General features: G+C 44.1%; 1 protein-coding gene across 5 annotated transcripts; it reads right to left on the reverse strand.

Annotated features, from left to right (window-relative positions):
* Positions 1–1,745: 1,745 nt before the first annotated feature.
* NOS2 (nitric oxide synthase 2) lies at positions 1,746–25,881 on the reverse strand. 5 transcript variants are annotated; one of them, XM_014953931.1, is made up of 28 exons: positions 25,867–25,881; positions 20,958–21,006; positions 19,304–19,472; positions 17,964–18,060; positions 17,485–17,607; positions 17,246–17,394; positions 15,089–15,251; positions 14,650–14,741; positions 14,108–14,249; positions 13,516–13,655; positions 12,780–12,954; positions 11,994–12,095; positions 11,530–11,724; positions 11,108–11,190; positions 10,658–10,802; positions 10,319–10,423; positions 10,114–10,163; positions 9,844–10,018; positions 9,232–9,364; positions 8,741–8,819; positions 7,589–7,767; positions 6,800–6,963; positions 5,841–6,051; positions 5,423–5,510; positions 4,864–4,985; positions 4,136–4,284; positions 3,197–3,391; positions 1,746–2,524 (listed from the first exon to the last, which is right to left on the reverse strand). In XM_014953931.1, exons 3-28 carry the CDS (start codon positions 19,408–19,410, stop codon positions 2,354–2,356), a joined length of 3,534 nt encoding a protein of 1,177 aa, XP_014809417.1. In that variant the 5' UTR covers positions 19,411–19,472; positions 20,958–21,006; positions 25,867–25,881; the 3' UTR covers positions 1,746–2,353. The 5 variants fall into 5 exon arrangements, with proteins under 5 accessions (XP_014809417.1, XP_014809574.1, XP_014809651.1 ...); XM_014954088.1 differs by lacking the exon at positions 25,867–25,881 and adding an exon at positions 24,812–24,857 and having other exon boundaries at positions 20,958–21,051; XM_014954165.1 differs by lacking the exon at positions 25,867–25,881 and having other exon boundaries at positions 20,958–21,446.

Here is a 25,881-nt window from a genome sequence, read left to right on the forward strand (position 1 = left end):
AGGCAGCAGCTCAAGCCCCCTCCTCCCCACCAGTGGGGTTACTGGGCAGGGAAGTCTCCATCCACCCAGACCCCTGGATTGCACAACACACGTTCAAGAAAGAGAACCCCCCCGCACAGCTACAGTAAAAAGCATCGATTTCTGTTTCAAAAAAATATAAATAAAAGCCTTTCACCTACCCAAACTCCTTCTGCTGTCTTTGTCCCAGGGTCTGTCAGCCTTGCAGCTCACCACCACACAGACCTTGTCCCCCAGGCTCTGCCCCACAGAGCTCCTCAGCTGTTCCCCATCACTAATCAGCCCCCCAGCACCGCAGCCACCTCACCTGGAGACAGTTACCAAGTAATTACCCTAATGCAAGGCTGGAACTTCTGCTGCCCCTCAGCAGGGCAACAACATACTCATGTAGCCCTTCCACCTACTCCTTTGCTTTTCCTCAAGGAAAGAGCTTAAATGAACAGAAGTGATTTGGACAGGTTAGGAGCATACACAGCCCCCCCCATGCCCCACCAGTGCTGGACACTCAGTGTGTTTCAGGAACATGTTCATACACCTGAGCCCTACTTTTTTTATGGGCCGTAGGGCAGTGATCAGTGTATCTGTTCTGCATCCCAGGGCACACCCAGCCAGCCCTGGGGCTGACAAATCCCCATGGCAACCTGTCTTTCTGCCCAACCGATGCACCCCGTGTATCCAGAAACACCAGGGAATTCACCAACAGCCAGAAGTGGCCGCAGACCAGGACTGAGGAGTCCTGCCCCCGTGTCTGGGCACACAGCCTGGTTTCAGTGCCAGCTGCTTTACAGCCAGGTAAGGTGGGCTTAAGTGTTAATGAAACCAGGCACTAATTGCTGCAGGAAGTGTCGCTTATCCAGGATCTGTGAGGTGCATGATCATCCCAGTACCTTTTAGCCCAAAATAGCTCCTCTGCCTCGGGCAGATTGCTCCTGTGCTTCAACTTTCTTAACAGAAAGTGCAATTACCTCGTTCCATTGCCATCCCACCACAAAAATCTAAAATCCAAACCCACCAACTGAAGAGAGTCTGAACCACCACCCAGGGTGTGTGTAGACCAGGTGTAGGTGTGCAGCTCCGTACCTGCCAGGAACCTCCTCTGTCCTTTCCTCTCTGTCCCTCCTGTCTGATCCATCCTGCTCTCTGCCACCACTGTCCACATTCTCTCCTCTACGCTGTATTTGTGACCTCACAGCTAAGGCTGTTCCGAGGTGTGTGTGAAACACACTGTACACACGTGGCACTGTTGACTTTTGAATCTCAACTCCTCCTCCATCAGATTCCAGCTCCTGGAGACAAGGGACAACAGGAGAATCTCACCTTAAGCTTTTTAACCTGATCATAAAGCCCTGGTAATTTTCTAGAAGGAGCTAAAAGCTCTGACATAACTGCAAGGCACAGAAAGAGGCAAAGTTGAAACAGAACTAGGGCAGAAGATACTGCTCCCATTGCTATTTTATATTTTTGCAGTTTGCAAAAGCCAGTCTCACAATCTGTGGTGCAAATCCACCCTTTGCCAGCAGTAACAAAACGGCAGGACCCCTCTCAGGCAGAGTGTGTGACCCCTGAGACGGGCTCTGTGCGAACGGCCGGAGAGTTGGTGGGAGCCAAAGCCCCTTCCCTGCAGCCAGAACAAACTGACCTCCCTGACTTTTCTAGGCTGAAGCCAATAGCAAAAAGAGGAACACTTCAATCCACACCAAGTTGTTTGTACCAATATAAAGGCATCTTTTATTACAAACAAATCAAGTAAATCAGCGCGTAGAACTCAAATGTCCAAAGTGCTTTTGAATTTCCTGGCCCTTCCTGCCAGGGGCTCTGCAACAACAACTCGGGTCCCAGCGCCTGGATCCCGTAACGCAGAGCTCACAACTGCTGCCTCCACACGTAGCTACAAATGGATGCAGCAGGTACTTCCACCTACAAACCATTCTATTATTATCTTATTTGCAAATATTGCTGCAGGTCCAACAAGGTGTGTGCCTCTACATTTCCAAGTGACACAACCATCCATTTACCTGCTTTAAAGTGAAGATAATACGCACAGCACAACAATCTGATATAAATAAATTCACAAAGATAAACAATACACTTCAAAAAAAGATTTCACTTCTAGCTTAAATAGTAAAAAACTCTGTATTTTCCTTGTATTTACAAAACCCAACAGATTTATACCAGCATAGACAGTATTAAAAAAAAATAATTTGTCTTCACTATTAAGATAATCTATTAAAAGAAGTCTCAGAATAAATAGCAACAAAAGTTAAATTTAATATTTTCTCTTAACTAAGGCTGAGGTTTAAAAGTAAAATCCCACAATCGCATACATGTGTATGATTTAACATGTATAAGAAGGAGGATTTGCCCCTCTGTTTTTCACACGTGTGAGCATTGGCTGACCCACGGGCTGGCTCGGCCCCGGACTGGCCGGTTGCGAAGCCCTGACGCCTCTTCTGCCCTCCTGGGGGAACACAGCCCCAAAGATGTCCTCATGGTACCGCTTTTGGCTCTGCAGAAAAGAAAGGAAACCCAAGAGATGAATCAAATACCACGAGCTCCTCCTCAGGTGGCAGCTGAGTGACTGAGAGCTCTGTTGCTCGTGTGACTGGTCTGTGACAGGGCACTTTGTCACGGCCCACACCAGGAACCTCTCTGAACCCCACACACGTGCTCCAGGACAGGTTCTGACAACACGTGCTCAAGAGCCAGCAGAGACCCCAGCTGTGTGTCTTCAGCCATGGGTACACTGATTTCTTAACTCACTTTCCTCCCCTAGTACAACAAAGCCTCAAACTCCTGATGATCCAGACACATTGCTGAGCTCGTGTGCCAGCCCAAGGGGGGACACTGGGGAAATGGCCAATGGAAGAGAAGATGCTGTGTCACTCTTACACCCCAATCAAACAGAAACTATGCGTGTTACATCATGGTGGGTAGACTAAGCTGATCACTTAGAGCTTTCTCCCTTGTGTGTTCTGCTGAACACAAGCTCATGGCAGATATAAAGACCTTGAGTGTGATTTTGATGACTAACCCATCCTGGAACTGACTGGAAAGAACAGAAGCTCATGGCAGATATAAGGACCTTGAGTGTGATTTTGATGACTTTAACCCATCCTGGAACTGACTGGAAAGAACTGACTTTCCAGCTGGCAAGAACACCTTGGCTACCACAGCGTACCTTCAGCTGGAAGAAATACTCCTCTGCCTGCTGCTCGCTGAGGTTCAGGTGTTTTGCAAGCAACCCTTTCAGGGTCTGAGCCACGTCCTTGGCCATGCGTACGTCTCCACAGACGTACAGGTGCCCTTCCTCCTTATGCAGGAGGTTGCACACTTTGGTCCCCAACTTGCTACGAAGAATGTCTTGAACGTAGACCTTCGAAACAGAAAAAGGATCATTAGACAAGGTTTCCTAAACACTACTGGCCTTTCCAAACTCAGCGTGGGTCTATGTAGTAAGGTTCTAAATGCCCTGTCTATCCCAGATGTGTGTTCTACCACAGCAAAGGAGAAGAAAACTCTTCATGCCATCTTTCCAAGCCCCAGACTTGGAGGCCAGACCCATCTGCTGATTGAACTACAGCAGACTAAGGCTCTTCATTTTTGGAACCAGTTACAACTGCCAAAGTCTCCTAACCTGCCAGCAGAGCAGCACAGGTAAAATGAGGACAGTGTAAGTGCTGCTGTTTTCTCCAATCAAGATGTCATCCAAGCAAAATTAATTTCCAAGGTCACTGTATCATTGAAATGGGAGCAAGTGGCCAGAGCCAACTCATTTCTAACTCATGGACTAATCAAATCTTGCAAAACTTAAGGTTTCTGAAGGTGTTCCAGCTTCTAGTTTCAAAGGCTGCTTGCACTTAACTTTGATGATATGCCTATGGTGGCGCTCTCCATGGCAGTGAGGGGTTTATATTTACATAGTTTGCTCACACTCAAGTGCACAGTCAGATTCTCCTTTATTTTGAAGGAGTGGGGCCTTTGGCTGTTTGTTCACAATACACTGAAGCCAAATGCTAATATTTTTTTTAAAGAGCAGTGTTAAACAGAGCCCAGATCTTAACTTGAAGGACCATTCTGAAAGGAGCCAACCCTTCAAGAACACAGAAGCCAGACTTACCTTAGCTTGGCCGGGCTGTCTGGAGTAAGCTGTGTAGACATCTTTCAGGACTCCCTTCCTCTTCATTTCCTCAGTTTCTTTTTTGTAGATGTGATCCACATCTGGCTGCCGGCAGCCAAACAGTAATGTCATCTCCCCACCTTTGAGCCCTGAAACCAACATTGGAAAGTGTTTTGTCTTTCCTGGTAAGGCCTATGAGCTCTTACAGCCATTCCCAGAGAGGGCCCCGCTGCCACAGTAACTCAGTAACAGTTATTTTCTAATTAGCCTTTCTCACTGAACACCTGAGGAGGAGAATGCGTGTGTCTGTGTGTGACAGCTTTTAGGGGACTGAACCTGCCCAAGTCCTTGGAGAACTGTGTGGGATCACCTGCTGGAGCAGGTTCCCCAGACAGGCTGATAAAGTCAGGCCAAAGTGTTTCCTCCCCGTATCATGGCCCCAGTGTGAGCATCTGGGCAGTCACTGAACCCAGAGTATCTACAGGACACACAGGCTGTGGCCTCCAAGTGACCAAATACCTCAAGACCACCAGAAAGGCCTGAAGTGGGATGGATTAGCTGTTTCAGTGCAGGGTTCAACCCGCTTTGGGATGACCAATCCCTACGGGGTTTACTTGGAGACACCCAGAAACATCAGCCATCTGCAGAGATTTTGTTTGGAGGCCCAGGGATGTCCTCTGCTGCTGGAGGAGTTCTGGCCTCCCCCCCGTGACAATCCCCATAAGTACCTTTCTTTTCCAAGTCATAGAGACGCTGCAGCCAGAAGCTTCTGAAGGGAGCAATTCCCGTCCCCGGGCCGATCAGAAGGCAGGGCTTGGTTGGCTCCTTTGGGAGCTGGAATTCATTAGCACTATAAAAACAAAGCTATGTTAATTAGATAATTCATATATGACTGACATCTCAGTGTCAGCTTCCTGAGTGATTCTGAGCAGCACAGCCCCAGTTACCACGTTGAACTTGGGACAGCTGCTTCGTGTTCCCTGAGCTTTGGTTGCTCTGTGGTGGATACGCTGACAGTATGGGGTCATACGAACAGAATTCTTTCAGAATTTTCTCACTATTATGATTTTATTCAAATTAAGACATGGTACAGGACCTCATCTCTGGAAGACAGAGAGCTCCCTCTCTTTTCAAACTCAGATATTCCAACTGGCACTCACCAGTCATTTCAAAATCATATGCAAACAATGAAAAAAAAAAACAACTACTGAAGAAACTGAACCAAGAATCTCTGGGTTTTGGGTAGGGTTGTTTTTAACTTTTCTTTTTTCTCTGTCACACACTCACCTGCGTATAAAGCATGGGACTGTTCCGTTGAGAGCTAGTGTGTTCAGCCATGTGCTGCAAACTCCATGGTGCAAAGGCCCCTTTCCACCTAAGAGCAGAGGAAAACACCCCTGTCAGTGTTCAAAGCTCTGCTTTTTTTAAAAAAAAGCACAGTTTATACTTAAAAATATGGGGTTTAAATAAGTGTATATCTAGTAATGATTTATAAAACAAGGCAACACTGCTGCTGCAGGATGTTAGCAAATCCTGCCCCAGTAAGAACACCTGCACTGCAGCACACAATTCTGCACGTATCACAATACACACTCCTTGTTACAGACAGGCTTCATGCCATGTGGCAGACACAGGTTTTTTCTGAACCCCAATGCAGCCTAAATATCGTTTAATGAAGAGAGAAATGAAAACAGCAATTCATTACCTCTTCTCCTGTAGTTTACAACTGCAACCGTCAGGTGAATCTCTCGGGGTGTCATGTCACAGGAGGAGCTGACAGAGTAGTACCTGGGTTTCAGCAGAGGCAGCTGGGTCAGGAGGAAAGCTGCTGAGACCTCAGCAGAAGGGAACTCCTCCAGGACCTCCAGGATGTTCGGGCTGTTGTAAAACTTCCATTTATTGTATTCTTCCGTGTCCTAAAAGCCAAAGGCCACCATCACAATGTTACCAGGCCATGCTGAGTTCAAGAGAGCAGGGATATTTGAAATGTCACTTATGACTAAGATTCCTGCTTTGTGTTCAATTAAATACACAGGGAAATCAACAGAGAATTCTCAAAACTTTGCCTCGACCAATCCTGGGATTTCCTAAGAAGCAGTGTAAATTCTGAAAATGGAAGCACAGAATATGTGCTCCAGCGTTCTCAGACAGCAGCTCTCAGTGAGGATGTAGAGCTGTAGGAGCCCCCACGTCCTGATACCTTCTGAGAACTCCTACTGCTGAGCCCAGCAGGAGAAGCAGCACCTACCGCGCCTGACCCATCGGTTATTGAAAGGGACATCTCTCTTACCCTCACAGTAGCAAATTCTCTGACAAAAACATCTACCAGCTCCCCTCCAACCCCTCCGCCCGCAAACTGTAAAGTCTTTTAACAGCGTATCATCAGAAACCAGCCCGAGGCAGGCAGGAGAAACAGGCAGCAGAATGACCCACCCAGAACCACACAGGAAACATCAGATCTGAAGAAGTCTCTTGATTCCCACGCCCAGGTTGAGCCACAAGACTACCCCCTTCTCTCACTAGGGCTGGTTTTACAAGCACCCAGAACATGTAACAGAGGGATAAAACCCAAGCACCATCACTGCAAAAATTTCTTAAGCTTCTGCTACACAGTAAAAAGGCATCAGAGGGTCCGGTCTATGTAAATCCAGCCCTACCACCTACCTGACATAAAACTTCCAGTCTCTGTTTGTCTCCTTCCGCTGTTACCAGCTGGGAGAGTTTTTTTAGCAGTTGTTGGGAGGGTGGAGTGGTGATATCCAGCAAGTATGTCAAAGCCTCGGGGAGTGTACAGGCTGGAATCCTTTTGTCACTTGTCCAGTAGCCACCTGGAAATGCAGGATATAAAAGAACACTTGGCAATTCCCATGGCATTTGACAGCTGTAGAGCTTTGCAAAACTCAATGTCCTTCAAAACACGACTTCAGACCAGGTCACAGCAGGTCTAGACCACAGGGCCCTTGTGAAAGAGGTTAAAGTGAGGGTTCAAACTTTTTGTAAGGGGGGGATCTGATGCCCAGAATTGCACGGTAACAAAACACCACTTTAAAATGAAGTGTCTCTCCTATTAGGAAACCATGTGGTGTGTGTCAGAATCCTACGATTTAGCAGATTGTCCCTAATAAGATGGCAACGATGGTCATGACATATAAATCTGTTTTAGGACTCTGATACGTAGCAACAATAAGCAAACTGTTGATTAATTTCATTGGGGTCAATGGCCAATGTAGCAACTAAATTACAGTGTCAACCTAGAAGAACTCTGTGAACGTTGGTGAAGGTACCACGGGCTGCCAGAGTATGCAAAATCAGGATCGAGGCTGATCAACAAAATCCTCTTGAAACTTAAGAAAAGGGTAACAGAATCACATTCAGTTTATAAAAATTCTGAGGACTTTTAAGAGGAATCTGTCAAACATCCTGGGTTATTTTGTCTCAAGGGAACCAACTTACCCTGAGTGCAGGTTTCCAGTCTGACAGTCTGATCAGCTGGAGGGGCATCCTTGACACGTGCGATGAGGCCATGGACTAATTCTGGCTGGTTGCCTGGGAAAATCCCGATATGTTCTCCGGGCAGGTAGTGCACTTCCTGATTAGTCTCACAGGAAAGCTTAACCAGAATGGTAACACGACTAGATATAGGAAAAAAGAGATCGGAGAGATCTTGGTTACGTCGACAGGATTTCCCTTGAATTGCGCAGAAAAGGAGTCAATCTGAAGTGACAGTTGGCAAGGGCTTACTTGTGTTCATCACCAAACTATCAGAGCAGCTTAGTGCTTCACGGAGACTTAGACAAATCATAGTCTAGATATGTGAAATACTTGTATCAGAACAAATAAGACGCTGAAGTGCTGCCTGATCTGCCCAGTACAGAACAAAGGTGCCTGTAATCAGCCGGTGCAGACCAAACAGCTCACACCTCACACCAGCTCAGGGGACTCCCTGTAAGACAACTGTGTTTACAACGGGGATGAGAGAGACTCACCGGAGGGTTTGGAAGAGCCATTTGTATATGCTATTTCTAAGACAGGTGTTAGCAATGATTATCCTTTTGTATGTGTATGTTTGTGTATGGTCTTGTCTCAGCTTCCTTTGCATCACAGCTGACTGCAGTGGCTTCTCACACTATACCTTGTCCTTTCTCCCCCCTTTTTTTTTCATGCTAAGGGGCAGTTTCTCCCCTAAATGAAGTGAATGTTTGCCTGGCATGTAGCGTACTAAGCAAGGGAGAGGGACATGCTAAGGGGCAGTTTTTGCCCTAAATGAAGTGAACATTTGCCTGGCATGTAGCGTACTAAGCAAGGGAGAGGGACCATACACCTGGCCTTCCACATCTGGTAGGTATCAAAGGGCCATATCACAAAGTTATTTAGTTTCCTACGCTCTACTGGGAAGTCATCTCCTACCTAAACCAGAGCTAAGGCTGTTCATGTTCATGTTCTTGTGGTCTTGTGATAATGATTTGCTTCTACTGATGATGGTACAAAGTTCATAGCTATATCTTAATAACTTCGGGGAGAAGATGTTTATAACCAGGCACTTCAGATGTTAAAGATTTTAGTAAAATGTAGTATTGCGATATTCAAAAGAATGAGATATCGTACCTGGATTTTAAACTTTGAAGATTCTGTCTGAATTTCAGCTTCATGGCAATTACATCCTTGGTGTGAAGGTTTGCAAGCGCTGTTGAGAAAAGAGGATGTGAGTGTGACTCGTGGCAATTTTGTGATTAGGTTTGTTTAAAATGTCTTCAAATAACATGCAGAAAAGAACTGGACCCTGCTCGCCCTAGAAGGCCATATACTTTCAGTCAGTTACGTGTCCTACACGCACACCTTCCCTGACTCAAAGTAGCTCATCTCAGCTTTTGTTCCTCTGGGACTGTCAAAACATGCTAGTTCTGCTGTTCTGGTGTTATTGCACTGGAAAAGGTAACGATTTATGCAATGCAAACCAATGTCCTTTTTTCTCTGACTGCTGTACTTTGTTATATGAATTTTATCACCTGGCTGGACCAATATCACTTCAGAAAACCTTTACAGTTCAGAGCTATCTGAAGTGAAATGGAGAGGAGGTGGAAGGTGGGAGGTAGTACCTTTAGCCAAGTCCAAGCTTTGAGAGTCACGCACTATCCTGTAATTCTTAGGGTCCCAGCTTTCATTAGAGGTATAAATCTCAGGCAACTGAATACTGGTCTTCCCACGGATGTTAAAAATGTCACAGGCAGTCTAGAAAAAAGAAAAAATAAGGCTATTCATGGTAAAAATAATATTCTTAGTATTGTCATAACCCTAATGGGGAGGTATCAATTTCACAGCTTGCTATTGTTTATCAATTCTGCTGAGTTCACTGATGTTACAGGGGTTCACGAGTTCAGTGAGGTTCCACTTCTACACCAGCATAGCTCAAAAACCTCATCTACTTCAAAAAGTGCTGGTGTCGGATGCTACCACCCTTGTTCATACTCAGCATCCCACTATCCAAAAAGTTTTATTGAACTTTATGTGAACATTAAAAAATAATAGAAAAGGGGCACAGTTCCCTCTTCAACTTCAGCGAGCAGCAGAAGAGAGGGGCGTCTGAAATTCAGATATAACTCCACATGTTTGTTTTCCATCATTGCTCACCACTTTTAAGCGATGCCAGTGAATACAGAAATAAAATGAATGGATGAACTAAAATATAAGCTATCTATTTCTATTGGTACCTTGAACGTGCTGACTGCCCATGTGCGAAAGGCTTCTTCTTGGCCATTTAGTTCATCTCCTTCACCTACTGGCGTGAGCCGGGAAGCCCCCAGTTGGGCCAGTTTTTGGTCAATGGTGTGAGCAAAGGCACAGAACTCTGGATACATGCTGGAGCCCAAACCAAATACAGCGTATCTGCAGAAGGAAGTATAAATAAGATCATGGCATTATGCTAAATGAAATGCGAAAGGACTCAATCACATGCAAACCAAACAACAAAGTATTTTTACCTGATTTTTTTCCTCAGCAGTTTCAGGGTGAGCAAGGAGTTCTTCAAGGTCTGTATAAACATTGTAAAAGACTTAAGGTTAGAAAAATACTTTGATTTAAAACAGAAGTGAGACCCTGATCCATATCTTACTCAAGTACATAGGACAAATGAAAGGTCTCAGTCTCTGAGCTGAGGCTCACAGACACTTCTGAGGTGAGGATTACCTTCCCGTTATTTGGAGAATCTCCATTTCCAAAAGTGCTGGTAACCACTAGGAGAAGTGTTTCTTTTTCCAGGTCACAGATGTTGTACTCATCCATGCACAGAATCTGGAAGGTATAGAGCTCATGAGAAATTGCTAGCAGAGGCAAGAACTAGCATTAGATATCTCTGTGATTGCCAGATGACTGCTCACCAAATTTAGAAGGCATTATGCTGAATACAAAATCAAAGCTCTAGTCCAACTTACATTTACTGAACGTTCAAAACACAGAGAATGGAAAAGCTTGCAGAAGCTGGTAACTGCTTTCTCCATTTAGTGTGGATGATTCCTCCTTTCTTACCTTAGTGTTGAAGGCACAGTTGAACAGACTGCACAGACTGTTGGCCAGTGTTTCCGATTTCCCAGTCTCTGTCGCAAAGATGACAGTGACCTTGGACCTGGTGGCCATTGTCTGTTGCATGAGTGAAGATGCAAAGAGTACAGCCCTGGGGAAAAGATAACCACATACCATTTTTAATATAGCTACATGGTAATTCAGATTGATTCACAAACAAACAAACAAAGACTGATCTTGGGCATAGTTTTTCCCTGGAAGACTGTTCAGAAGCACTACACTATATAGCCCCAAGTAAGAACTGTAGACATGAATATTACTTAACTGCAGACAGGTAAGCCTATGGCTCAAAGTTGTCCCTACCGTAAAAATTATTCCCCAAAAAAGTGGAACAGAAACTTCACAAGAATCGAACAGCTGGACAACAGCATGACGACTCTTATTTGAACAACTTACTTTGCCAAGATGCTAAACTTTATTTCTTTTTTCTTTGGCCTCCGTGTCTCATCATGCCAGACGTGTGTTTTCCATGCATCCACCTTTAAAAAAAAAAAAGTTAAGCTTCAGGTAAGAAATGTAAAATAATAAATACAGAATTTTAATATCTTTGAAACGGCCAGATTAAATAGAATTTGTATATACAATCCACTGTACAAATATGGTATCACTCTCTGTAGCATTAAATTGCATTTTACTTGAGAATTCAACAGAAGTCCCATCACCTTCCACAGCATCATACACCCTGCCTGCTATTTACCAGTCTCTCCAGTGAATGATCATTAACCAGGGCTTTTCATTCAGATTTCTTCAGGTCCCATGGTACCCTCTGCACTACTGAAGTTGTCTACTAGAATCCTATTTCTTTTGAAAATGCATACCTGGTAGTAATAGAAGGGAGTGAGGACATAGTTCAGCATCTCCTGGTGGAACACAGGGGTTATGCTCCCTGATATTGGAGGTACAATCCAGACCCAGTCGGCTGGGCAGCCCCCTCGCACGCGGTACTCGTTCTGCATGTATTTCATGAAGGACTCAGCAGCCGAGTGGTGATCCATGATAGTCACATTTTGTTTCTACAATAATTGCAAAAAGAAAGACATACATCAAAAAGCCCACTCTGCTCTTCTTCCTGACGTAGTTAAAGCAATCTTTTTGCTTTGGTTAATATTTCAAGGACTTTATACTGTGCTGGGAAATAATTACTATCAGCAACTATTTTATAGATACACATCACTGAGGTGGACCTTTGACCAAGGAATTTGTAAAAAGCAGTTAATAAGCAAAAGGAAAAAGAGAGAGACAATATTCAGTGTCTCTCCAGACACTTCAGTTACTGACTTACTTGGAAGCTATAAAGCACAGCCACATTTATCTCTACAACAGCTCGGTCTTTCCATAACGATGAAAGTTTGTTTGTTTCTAGTCCCATTCTTCTTCCTACTTCCTACAAGTGAAAAAGAGAGACAAAAGGGAAAAGCAAATTTACTGTCTGAGACTTTGACCTCATGGTTTTTCCAGCTCATCACATTAATATGCAGGAAAAGGTATTGTGGAAGGGGGAAGAGTCAGTCTGATACTGGGGAAATCCGTGGCAGCAGAAACACTTGAGATGAGAGATAAACTTGAGTGATGGAGTTCTGGCTCTTGAAGCTATTCCAGTTTGGGAAAGTGGGGAGTGGTTCTCTCCTGGACTAAATGGTTTCAAAAGTGGCAGTATCTGATTATAAGTCATCATTATTAATTTGTAATTGAGGTGATGAAGACCTGCAGCTCACCACCAGGACTCCACTGCCTTGTCAACAGCAGACTGGAACTGATACAAATACACCTCTGAGAAATGTACCGGCAGAGACCAAACGTCCTGAATCAGCAGGACTCAGGGTAACATTGGGGAAGAATTCTCTTTGGACAGCATTTTTAATATTTTTTCTACAGTTCCACCATTCTATCCAGGTATTTGGAACAGATACTGTCAGAACACTGGAAAAACAGTTGTAGATCTGGGTAGAATGTCCCACAGTAGTCAGGACACTGTGTCAGCTGAGCCCTGAGATGTCAGGGTGCCAGAAACACAACACCCCTCCCAGCAAAGACTCCCCTCCCCAGGTCCATCCCCTCCCATGGGCACCTTCAGGATGTTGTAGCGCTGCACGTCGCAGAAGTCCCGCACTCCTATCTCCGTCCCCATGTACCAGCCGTTGAAGGGACACCCAGTGAACTCCAGGCCTCCTGCCTCCAGCAGCATGTTGGCAACAGCAGGCAGCGCGTACCACTTCAGGTCTAGCTCCTTGAACCATTCGTACCTGTTAAACAAGCATTTCCATTCACCACTTTGTGGCTTTTGCTCCTGTAGGTGATAATCAGAGGAGTCCGGGAAGATGAAGAGTGCGAACTCTGGGAGAAATGACCCATGAAGCACGGGCTGCAAAACTCACAGGAGCTTTCATTTACAGTGCAGTCTCTAAAGGAACTGCAGAGGAGTATTGCAGAGCTCTGCAACCTGCAGGCCAGTCCCAAAGCACAGATGAAGAAAAAAGAACCAGACAGAAAGACAATAAACATTTTGCTATGAGTGCAGCCATATTTCACGTGTGTATTGCACCCACATAAGAAATGATGATTTTTTAAATTCTGAATATAATTGAAATGTAGATTGGGAAAAAACATCTCCAAGAGAAGTGCTTTTGGCTTCCTTATTTTAAATCTCATTTCATTATTCTAACAAGCATTTTATCTTTCGGGACAATTAACCGTAATTTCATCCTAACAAAGAACTCCTAAAACGACTGCCGCAGGCGCAGGCTAATAACCTGCCAAGGTGAGGCAGAGGCAAAAATGCAATTATCCAAATCTTGTGTGCTTACTTTGGATGTTCCATTGGCACTTCGAGGACAATTTCTGGAGGGAGTTCAAATATTTCTGGGTCTTGGCCGTTTGCTTGGAGAACGAGTGGAACTACATCAAAGCGGCCATATTTCGGCTTCCACCCAAGCTCGATGCACAACTGTAAAGAAAGTACATTTCAGGTGGTTTTTTTAGGGTTTTTTTTCCCTCCTGGATTTGAAGACAAAAAAATGTTAACCCTCTAAAACTTGCTGGGGTAAATTCTGAATGACTAAGTATCTTTAATATATTTTTTATATATATAAAGTATCTTTTATTAAAAAAAAAATATATATAATATCTTTCCCAGTCAGACAACGCCAAGGCACGTTGTTCAAGTCCTGATTGGTCAATGGCTGAAGGGGAGCATTAGCTCACCCTGTTCTGAGAAGGAGAGGAGTATTTTATACCAGAATGGTAAGAAATGATGGCTGCAGCCCGTGCCAGAACCTGTGGGGCAGAACATGCCATTCACTTCCCTCCCACCCTGCAAAACCAGGCAAGACACAGCAAAAGGAGGACAGCTGGGCTGGAGGAGGAGGAAGGAGGATGATGCTGCATTGGGGGCTGTACCTGTGTGAACTCCACACTGGCGGGGTCTCCCACGATGGACCCATCTGGCATCTGATACCCCGCGTATCGGAGGAGCTGGCTGTTCCAGACACGGAAATCGTGTTTCCCGTCCGTTCTCTGGGGGAAGACGGTGATGGCTGATCTGCCAGAGACACAATCAGACCCCTTACACCACAGCACCACATCAAACGCGTTCTAATTAGCACAACATACATTGTTACCAGCAGCAATTATTTTATATTTCGAAAATAAACATCAGCAGAAATAAAATCATTCATCCTCCCCGCCCTCCTTCTTGAATCATCACATCATCTCTTTTCCCCACGAATTCTGAAAGGTTTTGCCACATCAGCCATCAAAGTTACAAACTCTCCAGACGGTCGATGGTACATGAGAGGAACACGAGTACCAGGAGAATTAAAAGCAGACACAAGTTGTCAAAATGTTTAGATAGCCCATTTCAGGTCTTAGGCAGAGTTTTTAATCGAGATCTGGATGTGATTTCTGTTGTTTAAATTTCAAGTGAAATAAAAGAGGCCAACCTTATATTTCCATTGTTGGTGGCGTACTGAATATGACGACAGATGTGCTCAAACATTTCCTTTGCTGTTTCACAATCACGTGCATCAAATACCTTTAAGTTTCCAAAAGAAATGTCAAGAAAAAACCTGCTTTTGAAACAGTAATGTAATCTCATTATTTTTCTTATGCAGTTAAGGAAAGATTAAAGAAAAAATTTAAATGAAAAATCAGTATTTGTCAATCTAATTGTAGCTCCACTAGGAAAGGTTCATTTGTATTGCTCTTATATGCATCATTTTCACACACAACAACCCTTCAAGGACCAAGACAGGCACCTGGTTCCACAACTCAGTTGGTTCCTACACTAGCACTCCAACTGCCATATTTTACCAAAGTAAAGGACTTTCTTCTGATTGACTTTGGTGACTTTGGCCCATAATACCAAGACTCCCAAGCTACCTGTAGATTGGACCACTGGATCCTCCCAATACACCTGGGCGCGTTCCTCCAGGCCTGTTTGGCAGCAAAGACCAGTTCATCCTTGGTCAGATGGTAGGTTCCTGTTGTTTCTATCTCCTTGGTCACTGCTTCCAGCCGGACCAGGTGTTCTTCTATTTTTGGCCTTTTGAACAGGAAACAGCCACGAAAAGAAACAATGAGAATTTCATTACTTAGAACCAATTCAAACTGCAGACATTCTCCTTATGTTCTGGGTCAAGAAGAGCACGGGCACTGCTGAAGCCATAAAGTTTCTGAGCACCCTTTTACAGGAGAAGACTTGTACATACACCCCTGATTTTATCTGCCAGGATGCAGGTAGAGTAAATTATCAGGGAGGGAGATCAGCATCTCTGGAGGCTGAGATATGGCAAGTTTAGATAAACACTGAGAAACCTGCTCCTGTTCTAAATCTACACTCTCTGGATGGGGGTCAACATAAAATACTCTGTCCTTTATGAAAACATCCATTACCTCACAAAGTCAGCAATTTCACTGTCTGTCAGATGTGAGAAGTCACCATCATGTGTTCCCCACCTCCCCTCCACGGCACCACATTCTGTCCCCAAAACACAGCTGTTACCTACAGCAGCAGCCCAGGGGCCCAGATTTTTATCAAAAAGCAGGGGGGATTCTAGGAAAAATGGGACTCTGACTGAGGACTGCTGAGGAGAATTTAGGAAGTGCCCTTATTGACCGCAAGTGACAGAGCTTACTAGGCTAGTGAGGAAAGGAACACACTAGAGATTTAAGTAGTGACACCTTCCTTTCATCACCCAACACACACACGGATTGATCACAAGCTTTTCTGTATAAGTTCTCAGTTGAAATATGGATTTTCTACAGTAGTTTGGAAAAAATCGTCAAATTGAAAAATAGAGAACAGGCTGACTTCAGCCCAAAAGTAGGGTTGTAGTGACCGTCCTCTCAAAGTTACATTATTTTCACAGGGACACAACTCTTCTGACCAAAGTCAGTAGGATTTTCATTGCTAAAAGGAAATGCTGAGCAATTCCTTTGTCAAGGAAACCAACTCTAAAATTCTTTAGTCTGATAACAGAGGCTGAAGTCAAAACATTAGGAACTATTTATCACAGCACAGACAAAAATTGTTTTGTTGGCTCACAGACAGAATGAAAATAGCCCGCACTGTCTGAGAGTTTTCACATTTTCAACGAGATGAAAGATCAAGGGCAAGCATGTAAGATAGTGCAAAGCAATGTGATCAAATAGCCATGAGCAGAAACACAGAGATGTGCAAATATAATTCGCTGGCGAGTACAGCCTGAGTGTACGACAGGGACTTTCAGAGAGATTCAGTAGAAGAAAGCTTTGTAGAAGAGTTCAAAGTGTCTGAAGAAGCAGCCAGTATGTGGCTGAGTTTTTTTGGAACTTTGATAATGTTTTATAATGGGATGAGCAAACACTGAATTGGCACTTGAAAGCTCGTCACGTGAAACACCACCACAAACTCCTGGACCTCAGCCAGATGTTCCAGCTTTTCCTGCATCAAGACATCTCTGCACCATGTCCATTTTTGTGAAAACACAAACCTCTTCCCCGCAGCTAGAGCCTCCCTCCCAGCACGCTCAGTAAGCTTACGGTGGTGAGAGCACAGAGCAAGGTTGAGAAGCAAGAGACTGGCCTTCCAATCTTTGGCTAAAGCCTTGGGAGTCAAAACAGAGAACAAAAGAACACAGAGAAAAGATACTTGGAGCAGCACAAACAAAAAGTATTATCCACATTATTCACGTCTCAGACTGATCTGAGCAGGAGCTAATCCCATCAACATCCAGTGCTAAGAAAACAGACTGTAACATTCTGTAACAGAGCCCTAATCAAGCTGCTGCTTCTAAATGTGCTATAACCAAGCACACACTGAAGGAACACTATACAGAGTCCATTCCTGTATTCCCAAGACCTTGGATTGGCACATAGAGCACATTAAGTGCAGTAATAGTTTTATTTACCTTTTCTGATAGCCCTTATCTATTTTTTGAATGCATGCTATATAACAGGATAGTTACCAACAGCTGTGAAGAAACCAAACACTCTATAGTCTCACAGACAGGTAGGTAGAGGACTTTTATACCAAACTTGAAGATAAAGTTGCCTTACTCTTTAAATGAATTGTAGTACTGCTTGATAAAGTCTAGTGCCTGAGGCAACAGCTCTGCCGGTGGAACTGGCCCATCTCTAGTACCTTTCACCAGGCCCTTTGGGGTCATGAGTGCCCCTTGGCAGGCTTTGGTCCGGCAGTTGATAACCTGAAAAACAATAAAATGTCAAAACCCAATGCTGCACTCTGTATTTTTCCAAAGTGATGAAAAATCACTGTTCAGATTTCCGTATCTTACCTCCTTTGCTGTCAGGTGTAGTGTGTCCAGAAAGCTGGATCCGTTCTCCAAGTTTCTTACTTTTACATGTCTTGGACATCTTGATATTTGGTTTGAAGTTTTGATATCATTTTGGGGGGGGTTCTGGACAGCGAAAAGATAAAAATACATACATGCAAATGTCAATAAGGCCTCTTAACAGTCACAGTCTCAGGAAAACAGTGGACCAGACTTAGAGAGAGGACACGTTTGTTACTAAAGGCTGGGTTTTCAAAGGTGAGTAAAGGAATTGGGCACTCCAACCCCACTGGGACACCTCTTGTCTTTAGGTCTTACCAAAGCTCCTTTTTGTTCAGAAAAGATCTTTCACCCAAAGACCTCACAGCAGCCCTAACCTCGTGTACCACTGTCAGTCCTCACGTGAGAGCTGTGAGAAGTGCTGGGCAGTGAGCACAACCCCTGTGAGCTGTCAGTGTCACACAATGGTGCCAGAAACAGACCTCTCTGCCATCCCCCGCCGTTGCTGGGGTTATGATCGGTGGCATCCCGCTCCACTTCTCGCTCAGATCCTGTAATTTGGCATCACCATTTTCTAACCTTTAAAAGAGACAGAGACAATTCAGTGTAACACAACGTGCTTAGTTTTTGTTAATGATACCTGCAGCATCAGTGGGGAAACGCTCAGAGCCATCTCTGAAAGATGGACTGAGTCAATAAGCAACGATTCGCAGCAGCGTGAGGGGGGAGAGGACAAGGAGTCAATAGTAAAGACACAGTCACCCCTTCCAGGTCTGTGTGGGAAGGAAAACAACAGATATGGCCTGGACATATCTATCAAACAAAGGACATCTGTACAATTATCATTTGGCCAGAAAATACTCAGAGGAATTAAACAACAAGATTGAAATCTTCAGGGAGAAGTGTGAAAATTTCAGCTAGGTCCAGTCTCCAGCCCATTTAAGCAAATTACATACTTTTATATTAATTTCCTTTGTTTTCTGCATTGTCTTACTTCCTGAACTCCTACTTTCTAATTTCAATATCACATTTCCAAAGATGCTCAAAAACACCCAAGAGGAAGTCTTACTTCCTGAACTCCTACTTTTTAATTTCAATATCATGTTTCCAAAGATGCTCAAAAACACCCAAGAGGCATCCAAACCACAAACTCCAAACACAAGCCTTAGTTTGAAGCAGGCAATGATGCGTTTTAGGTAGCAGAGTGTTTGTGATCACCCACTTCCACTGCTCAGCTTCACACACCCTCACACTGGAATATAAACTGTCTGAGCAATGAGAGGGAGGGGCATCAGCTTCACCCACCCTCACACTGGAGTATAAACTGTCTGAGCAATGAGAGGGAGGGGAGGGAACGGGCAGAGGAAGAACCAGTAGGCAATAGAAAACTGAAATAACTAACAGCCTGAAAACTGAAAAGTTTAATACGCACATGGAGGTTATTTTATACAGTGTCTTGCATAAATCATATCACAGGAATAGTTTATCACCTTAATTGCTGCATCAATAATCACTTTGCTGATTTTTATAGTATACCCATGCCTCCCAAGTCCTAGAACATACGAAACCATTATAGCACACTAAATAAATCTGGAGCTATAAAAGAGAAAGCAAGATGATTTCTTTCCTCAATGACTTTATGACTTAGACACAAAAGCTTAAATGTTCCTGACCAAATCAACACCACGCAGTGACCCACAGGGACAACTGTTCTTCGGTTAATATTGCTTGGGAAACAGGTTTCTCCAGAACCCATCTCACTTAATCTTTTCTTCTCAAATAAAAGAGATACTGTGAGGTCATTAAAAGACAAAGAACTTACCTGTGGATCTTCCCATTTTTCTCCACATTATTATTGATATCCTTCTCCTCAGAGGACTGGTTCTTAGCAGCACGAGGTCTGAACACAAACTGCCAGGGGCACAACATGTTGGATGCTTTATTTATGATCTTAGTTCACAGTGCTGAAATCTCGTTTTGTGGGAACACTTCTGAGGAGGGAAAAACAACAACAAGGTCAGTTTTTGACTAAGAAGGTAACTCCCTTTAAAAGGGCTCAGAAACCCACTAGACCAACTGGTCTGCTGTAATTAACATCCTGTTTCTAAAAATGAAAATTGCTTGACTCAGAGCAGTGACACTAAAACTAACAGTTCTCTTTGTCAGTGCAACGCTGCAGCCTGCCTTCCTCGAAAATATCGGCAAAAGAATCTCAAGCGTCCCCCAGGTGCCCAAACCTGCAAATATCAGTGTCTAAAAAAAAACCGTGTACACGCTTTATTTCTACAAAAACCACACCTTGAGACTTGGGGTTTTTTAAAGTTCTGTGTTGTTAAGTGCTAAGTGTTCTGTTAGTTCACATCACCATATACTCGCTAGGAAAAGGGACGTAAAATGTTGCTGTGGTAGTCCCATTGTACTGAAAAAAAATAATTGGTCTGTAAATTCACCAAAATGTTTTGCAATGTGTGTATCTGCCAGAGACAAAAGGAATTCTGAGATTCTGATGTCTGTATCTCGCACAATATATACACATAGTGCATATCTGAATGCAACATAGAGCAGTTATATAAGAACGTACAAAGTTTAATGCTGTTTTTATAACATACAATTTCTGGTAATTTCTGTTCCTAAAATGGATTTTTGTGCCAGGGAAGGTGTGACAGGAGAAAAAGAGCAAACTAGTGAATGGCTAGGTAAAGGAGAACTAGCCTCAGCATTTGCATCTGGTACATAACAGAAATAAAAACCTGATGTTTCCAAAAAAAAAAAAAAAAGAAAATATGCATTGATGCATATTTCTGATGTAAATTATGTATTATTTTGTTATTTATATTGCTTTTTCAGTAAAATTTATATTGCTGCGCTTCCAAGATGCTGCCTGCTGTAAAATCCCACAAGCAAAGAAATCCATTCAATTATCTGTGCAGAAACTGTAAGGTGTTAGGACTTGTCTGTTATGCCAAGTAAAAGAAATAGTGTGTAATAAGCATTTCTCTACAGTTACAAAATAGGAACAAATCTACATTACTGTTCTGCAATAAACAATGCTGCAATGTGCCTATACATTTTTGTAAAACACAGGGGGAAAAGAGAGAAGGAAAGGACAGGAGAGAGAAAGAATGAAAGAAAAGAAAGAAAGAAAGTTAGAAAAAGAAAGAGAAAGAAAAGAGAAAACAAAAGAGAAAAATAAAGGAATAGGAAAAAAATAAAACAAAAACAAACCAGAAAAAAATAGAAAGCCAATACAGAAAACCAAAGAAAAACAAGAAAGAAAAGAAAAAAAAAGAAGAAAAAACAAGAGGGGAAAAGTAGAAATAATAGGAAGAATAAAAATAATAAAAACGAAAAAAAAGAGAGAAGACTCACATTTTCCATTCACTGGCAATTAGAGTAAGGACTTGCTTGCTTTTCACGTTCTCCACAACAGGGTTCTTTAAATAACATCTACAATATTACCTGTTACATGCACAAACCTTTAACTCAGCAGACAGGGGGCTCAAGCTCTCAGAGCAGCAGGACAGCCTGGAAATAAAGCAGGAGACTGATTCCAGCACTTTACTCCTAATACTGAAAAAAAAATAATAATAATACTACAGTTTGCCATATAAACACTTCAGTGGGGAGGTGCAGGAGCAGTGGCACAGGGAACACTCAGCTCTCTCTTACTATTGCTTCCAGACGGGTTTGGAGGCTGCCAGGAGATGCTCCTCTCTGGCAAAGCTCCCGTCCTTTAACCTCTCCCGCTCTGCGTCGCTCCCGCCAGGGACAAGCGTTTTATACCCCGGGACCGTGTTTGTGAAAGAGCCGAGCCAGGCTGCCCAGGGAGAGGGGGGGACGGGGAATCCCAGCCTGGAGGGGTGAGGCTGATGCACGGCCGTAGCGTTACACAAGAGGGGTGACACGGGGCAGGGAGAGCAGGCACCCGTTCCTGATGGCATCCCCTCCTTCCCCTGGGCGTGCTGTGACCCTTGCTCCCACACATGCTCAGCGACCAGGACGGGGTATCGCACCCAACAGCGCCCGCAGCAAGGCTGGAATTAATAAAATAAAATAACAAACCCTGAAAGAACTCTCTCAGGTGTTATCACTGACTGGTCACTCCCCGACACCGAGCCTGGAGACAGAGAGCACACAGCCCCGAGAGACACTTTACAGAACCACAGAGCGTTAGGATAGGGACCAGTAAAGCCTTTAAACAGGTGATTGTAACTAAGGATGGGCATTTTAAGTTTAACATAAACATATTACTTCCTTATTTTTGATCAAGTGTTAAAGGCTCTTTCTCAGGGGATTATTTGTGGCATCCCTCCCCCTCCACAGCTCCCTGTGGGGTTTGCCCCTTCGTGCTTTCCCCAGGCGGCAGGGAAGCCGGAGGGAAACGGCAACTCCCTGAGTGTAAACTGCTCACACCGTCCACAGGCGTGAATACCAGCAGGGCAGCTGGGTGATGGAGATGGGGTTACTGAGCTGATTTTCAATTCTAGACACACGTGGACACTCACAGGTTACAAAATCAGGTTTCTGCTTGCAGCCTGAAAGCCCCAGGCAGCCGGAGCCCAGGGTGGCACAGGGCACGGAGCCACACAACCGCCAGCGCCCCGCAAGGAGTTTGGCCCCAGTTATTAGTTCATTGATATTATGCATGACTATTTTAAGGAACTTTAGAACAGTTTTCAAATTAAAGACAATTCTTAAATCCGCTGACTATTACAAGATCAGGATCGTTCCAATGGTAACTACAGAAAAACACACAGGGGCTGAACAAAGATCTACAGAAGCAAGACATGGGGCTGCCAGACAAACAAGGAAATGCACATTCTCTTCTCATCTGTCACACTTTTACTGGACAAACTCAGCCAAGGCATTTTCTTCTTTCTGTGTCTAGTTTCGCTATTTAAAAAATGAACATTAAGTGCTTGTGTAAAGCACTCCTAGAGGTAAACTGAGCTCTGGGTACACGTGCTCATGCATGAATACACCTGGACATATTCCATCCAGGGTCGCTACAGATGAATCTCTTATAAAACAGACCTGAGTTTTATCTGGCTTGTGCATTCATTGGCTTGACTGTATCAAGCCCGTGCTTCTTTGCAGTCACTGCTCATGTATGTTTATTGATTTTAACATCATAGAATTATGGAATCATATGGGGTGGGAAGGGACCTCTGGAGATCATCTAGTCCAACCCCCCCGGCCAGAGCGGGTCTACCTACAGCACGTTGCACAGGAATGTGTCCAGGTGGGTTTGAATGTCTCCAGAGAAGGAGACTCCACCACCTCTCTGGGCAGCCTGTTCCAGGGCTCTACCACTCTCACAGTAAAGAAGTTCCTCCTCGTGTTTAGGTGGAACTTCTTATACTCAAGTTTGTGCCCATTTCCTCTTGTCCTGTCACTGGGCACCACTAAGAAAAGACCAGCCCCATTTTCCTGACACCCCCGTTTTAAGTATTTGTATGCATTAATTAGATCTCCCCTCAGCCTTCTCTTCTCAAGACTAAAAAGACCCAAGTCCCTCAGCCTCTTCTCGTAGGAGAGATGCTCCAGGCCCTTAATCATCTTTGTGGCCCTTTGCTGTCCCCTCTCCAGCAGTTCTCTGTCCTTTTGGAACTGGGGAGCCCAGAACTGGACCCAGTGCTCCAGATGGGGCCTCCCCAGGGCAGAGCAGAGGGGCAGGATGACCTCTCTCCACCTGCTGGCCACGCTCTTCTTGATGCCCCCCAGGATGCCCTTGGTCTTCTTGGCCACAAGGGCACATTGCTGGCTCATGGGCATTCTGTTGTCCGCAAGATCTCCCAGGTCTTTTTCCTCAGAGGTGCTCTCCAGCAGGTCACCCCCAACCTGTCCTGGTGCAGGGGGTTATTCCTCCCCAGGTGCAGCACCCTACACTTGCCTAGTACTGAAAGAAATTTAAGTAAATTCAGTTCTGTCCACTGATTTCTAAGCTTTTGTTATTCAGTCTCGGTATTTCCCTGTGCTTGGAGACTGCTGAAACCAAGGAAAGGCTACATAGGGATTGGATATGAAGTCAGATTCGGAATGACCAGAAGACAAGAAACACCTTCTTTCCTCGTGGGAATTGTTTAAAGGATTGGCTGAGGTACAGCCATTCAGGGAACCGCTTAATCACTCCAGTTTTTCAAACAGGACCTGCTCTTTCACTCACCAAAATTGATAATAAAACTCCCTCTGTAAAATAAGAACAAGAGGGCACCGTTCATTTCCGAGGTGGAGTCGGAGATTAACTAAACAAGCTCTCTGTGCACTCCTTCTACAAATACTCCACACTGCTCGGGAAGTTCCTCCCTCAGAAAATCAATTCCACGGAGATTTCCCAGTTTCGCACAGCTGCTTCTGCCTCTGCCACACGAAAACGCAAGAACTAGTTGCTTTTCTTGCATTAACTTTGATGAAAGAGATGCCCTTTCAGAGCGAATGTTTGACCTATTCAATGGCATTCTGACCATGCTGTTATTTTGAGTTAAATTTTGTTTTGTTCCTGAAAATGTGATGGCCTGGAGCCTCAGCAATAATCTTTCTGCAATTTCATTCAAATCAAGGCACATTCTTTGTCTGACTGCAATATTCTGCGTCAGCTCAGAATTTGTATTCTTTAAAATATTTCAAAAAAACAGCTCCTCTGAGATCAGGACACCTCAAGTCTTCAAAGAACTGTTACCCTGAGGCAAAGCTGCTGATAACAAGGGCTGGTTTTCCTCACTTCACGTAACCCTAAAGAGGAAATGCTCCATTGCCCCAACTTTTCATAAATTACTCATGATTTTTTTTCTAACTCCCTTTCCTTGACTAATCTGTCTGTCTGAGATGTCTCCATAAAGGCCTTGCAGAAACGTTGCATACAACACCACAAATTCAAAGTATAACATTGCAGGCACGTAGAAACACCCGGCATCTCAGAAGATTTGTCAAGACTTGTCCTGCTCCTCCTGAGGTAAGGACAAACTACTCTATTTGCATTTACAGACTGATGGCTCCATTCCCCACGCATTTCCTTTTCCTGAGGAAACTACTCTGCTTCCTGCTTTACCCCATTTGATTAACTTCACTGGCTGAACAGGAAATTTGGTCCTTAAAGTACCAGTAACAATCATTAAGAGAGGATTGGGAAGGCTCCCCCCGACAGCACTGGTCCGTCCCCTGCCCCATCAGCAAGATCAGCTGTAACTAAGGTGTTTTTGAAGCACCAGAACACAATGACAAGTTCATATGAGGGGCAGGACTCGGAGCGAAAAAGCTGCCAAGTAACGGGCGACGAGACCCCAAAGAGTAGGATAATCAAAGTGGAGTCACAGGTCAAGAGATCACTTACACCATGGGAATGGTCTTGTGCACTTCAGCTCACTACCTCTTCCACATGTGACCTCTTTGCGGTACAAATAATATAAGTAATTTTGTCCATTAAGAACCTTCATTCACTTTCTGTTCCTCTTCTGGGCTGAAGGGCTGTTTCCTCCACTCCCCATGAGACTTTATTCACATTTTCCAGCTTGCAGTCTCTGAACTGTAGGAGGGACAGCATTTCTCTGGCAACACTGCAGTCTGTATAACATACTGAAAACGTTATTTTAAGACAAGTATTCTCTGTTTGTGCTGTATCAAATGCCTGGTGTGATGGGGCACTGAGCCACGGGAAAGCCTCTCTGTACTTTTTCAACTCAGAGGTAAATAAATACCCAGATAATGACAACGGTGAGGGTCTGTGTCTCAGCCTGGGTGCCAGACCGCCCTGGGATGGTATCTACAAGACTCAGTTTGCTACCAACTTTGCACTTCTCATCCAAAAATCTTAATCTGTAAAAAACATATTTTTAGTTCCCAAACTCCTAAATACCAGATGTCCCAGAAATGGAAGGGAAAGCTTGTGATACAGGGGTTGTGAGGAATCCAGAAGCTGTACGACAACAACTTTTAAACGGTCACAGGTGACCCACTCCTGTTGGTCTTATTTTTCAGCGCTCACTACTCTCACGTGGGTATGTTTCAGAGTCATTGTCCTTAAAGCTCTCCCGAGTGGAGTATGGTGAAAATGTTCTGTACTAAAGGACAGAGATGGGAACAATGACAAGTGCATATGTATGTCACTCTTGGAGAATTCCACCATCAAACAGACCAGACATTTCCACTTTCTCACCCTCTACTTCTTTAGATGTCTAATGGAGACATGAAAAATTACACTGGTAACGTCTATAAAAATGCAAGGCTTCAACTTTATCAATTTTCTACATTTCATTTATGAGGTGGAAAAAAAAAAGAAAAATAATTCTAAGGACACTTTCTTTCCTCATGACATTCCACACTTAAAAACACAGAAGCTTCTAGGGAAGCCAGCTCCCAGGCACTACATATCTTAAAACGAGGACTTACGCAATGAAGCAATAG

This window comes from Calidris pugnax, unplaced genomic scaffold (assembly GCF_001431845.1).
Source record: "Calidris pugnax isolate Ruff unplaced genomic scaffold, ASM143184v1 scaffold45, whole genome shotgun sequence".
Lineage (NCBI taxonomy): Eukaryota > Metazoa > Chordata > Aves > Charadriiformes > Scolopacidae > Calidris > Calidris pugnax.

Bases quoted from the DNA above. Each gene is read 5' to 3' on its own strand.
- NOS2 (XM_014953931.1), bottom strand. From the start codon at position 19,410: ATGTTGTGCCCCTGGCAGTTTGTGTTCAGACCTCGTGCTGCTAAGAAC. The intron at 18,061-19,303 runs GTAAGTTCTTTG...TCTCTTTTAAAG, and splicing joins AAAAATGGGAAGATCCACAG to GTTAGAAAATGGTGATGCCA. The intron at 14,250-14,649 runs GTTGGCCTCTTT...TGTCTCTGGCAG, and splicing joins ACCAACAATGGAAATATAAG to ATCAGCCATCACCGTCTTCC.